At 55.6% G+C, this 2,666-nt stretch overlaps 1 protein-coding gene across 1 annotated transcript; it reads left to right on the top strand.

The window, feature by feature from the left end:
• Positions 1-217: 217 nt before the first annotated feature.
• On the top strand, positions 218-2,666 carry KLK4 (kallikrein related peptidase 4; the record flags this gene model as incomplete). The annotated part of the gene is made up of 4 exons (XM_027977948.2): positions 218-456; positions 884-1,137; positions 1,224-1,360; positions 2,226-2,666. Coding segments are annotated over 4 exons (783 nt in total), but the record flags the coding sequence as incomplete, so codon positions are not given.

Below are 2,666 nucleotides of genomic sequence, written 5' to 3'. Positions count from 1 at the left end.
CTGTCTGTCTCCCAGCTCTGACCACGCCCCCGTGCACCGAGAGCCCCGCCCCCAACCCCGCTCCCACAAGTCCGGCTTCCACCCTGAGCCACGCCCCCTCCCCGCTGCCGAAGCCCCTACCACCCAGTCAACAGTGGCTACGCCCCCTAGAGCCATGGCCACGGCCCCAGGAGTTAGTGTCCTGCATTCTGGGCCTTTGGCTCCGTCCTGACCACGCCCCCACGCCGAGCCCCGCCCCCAGGAGCCCCGTTTCGGCTCAGAGCCGGGTCCCCCAGCCCTGCCTCCGCCCTCAGGATCCCTCGCCTGGGGCGGCAGCAGCCGTATCATCAACGGCGAGGACTGCCGCCCGCACTCGCAGCCCTGGCAGGCGGCCCTGTTCTTGGAAAATGAATTTTTCTGCGGGGGCGTCCTGGTGCATCCGCAGTGGGTGCTGTCAGCTGCGCATTGCTTCCAGAAGTGAGTGCAGGGCGCCGGGGCGGGAGGTGCGGAGAGGAGGGACAGGGACGGGGCTTGGGTTCTAGGGAGGGTCTGGATGCACTGTTAGGGGCTTCATAGGTTCAGTCTCCGGGTACTGAAAGGAAGGTTCTGCGAGGGAAGCGGGAGTTCTTGCTTTGGAAAGACTCAGAGAGTCCTGGGTGGAAATCTCAGTTCCATTGCTGAGTATCTAGTAAATTAAGGCAAGTTCTTGCCTCTGGATTATTGCTTGTGCACTAGGATTTGAAATCATGACTGGGTAGTGCAGAGCTTAGCCAGGAAGATGAGGGTGGGGCAGGGGACCGGAGATGGCTTGTGATTGAAGACAAGAATGGAGATAATGGCGCGGCTGCCACAGAACTAACCTGTCCCCACGCTACCCCTGCACCCTCGACCCCCTGGCCCTCAGGTCCTATACCATTGGGCTGGGCCTGCACAGTCTTGAGGCCGACCAAGAACCAGGCAGTCAGATGATAGAAGCCCACCTCTCCATCCAACACCCAGAGTACAACAAACCATCTTTCGCCAACGACCTCATGCTCATCAAGTTGGAAGAATCGGTGCCCTCGTCTGATACCATCCAGGACATCAGCATCGCCTCCCAGTGCCCGGGCGCCGGGGGGGATTCCTGCCTGGTTTCCGGCTGGGGTCGGCTGGTGAATGGTGAGCTCCGGAGATGGGTGTGCCTGGTCTCTCTAAGGGGTTCTCCGCCCAGCCAGTAGAGGCTGATCTGATGCTCTGCGTCCCAGGCAGACTGCCCAAAGTGCTCCAATGTGTGAATATCTCAGTGGTGTCGGAGAAGATCTGCAGTGAACTCTATGCTCACGTGTACCACCCCAGCATGTTCTGCGCTGGCGGAGGCCAGGACCAGAAGGACTCCTGCCATGTGAGAGATGGGGGAAGGGAAGAGGGTAGAAGATCCAGGGAGAGGTGGAAAAGGGAGGGGACAGGGACCCGGTGGTGTGAAGAAACAGAGATATGGGAGAGAGACTGGAAGAGAAATAGACACGGGAATAAAGAGAAGCAAGGAAAGTGAGAAATAGAAATAAAGACAGATGTAGTAAGGCAGAAACAGACATACACACGTGCACACCCGGAGAGAAACAGATACATTGACACACAGAGATGAAATGTAAAGTGAAACAGGATAAAAACTCAACATACAAGGAGGTGCCGAGATGCACAGAGACTCCGCGAGTCACTGAGACAGAGAAGTAAGCTATAGTGGGAGAAAAAGAAGGAGAGACCCAGAGATGGAACAGCAGCAAACACAAGAGAATCGGCCAGCTGTTAGGACGTAGGGAGCCGAATTAGGTGTGATCAGGGCTCTGGAGTGGAACCTTTAAGGAATATGTTGCCATCTTTTGCCCTCTCTCTCTCCTGTCTTTGCCTCTCTTCATTTGGCTCCTCTCTGATCTCACATCTATCTCCACTTCTCTGTGTTTTGTTTGTTTTTAATATTCATTTATTAGTCTGTCTAGTGGCCTGACCCGTAGTTACAGCACACAGGATCTTCGTGCAACACGCTGGCTTCTCTACTTGTGGTGCTCAGGAGTCTCTCTAGCTGTGGCACATTAGTCGGTTGCCCCACTCTAGTTAGTCGCCCCACCTCATGCGGGAGCTTAGTTCTCCCACTAGGGGTCGAATTTGTGTTGCCTGCCTTGGAAAGGGGATTCTGAACCACTGGGCCGCCAGGCGCGTCCCCACCTCTCCGTGTTTTGGATTCTTTATTCTCTGTCTCTCCACAACAGGGTGACTCTGGGGGCCCCCTGGTCTGCAACGGGTCCCTGCAGGGCCTGGTATCCTTTGGACAAGCCCAATGTGGCCAACCCTACGTGCCAAGCGTCTACACCAACCTCTGCAAGTTCACGGACTGGATACAGAAAACCATCCAGGCCAGTTAACTCCTGCGACTGGGATTCATGAAATTGAACCCCAAAATATAAGCTGCTGAAGGAATTCAGGAATCTGGGTTCCCAGTGCCTTCCACCCTAAGACTCAAGAGTCTAGACCCCCACCCCCAGCCCCCTCCCTCAACCCCAGGAGTCCTATCCCATCAAGAATCTTTTCCTGTACACGGTGCCCCCTAGCGGCATGATGTTGACACCGCCTTACCATTGGTAGAGAAAGCTGATTTTTCACCGTTTTTGTCCCTTCCCCTAAGCCCTGAAATAAAGTCTAAGAGAGTACCA

This window comes from Ovis aries, chromosome 14 (genome assembly GCF_016772045.2).
Source record: "Ovis aries strain OAR_USU_Benz2616 breed Rambouillet chromosome 14, ARS-UI_Ramb_v3.0, whole genome shotgun sequence".
Lineage (NCBI taxonomy): Eukaryota > Metazoa > Chordata > Mammalia > Artiodactyla > Bovidae > Ovis > Ovis aries.
This window is presented reverse-complemented; position numbering and strand designations above follow the sequence as displayed.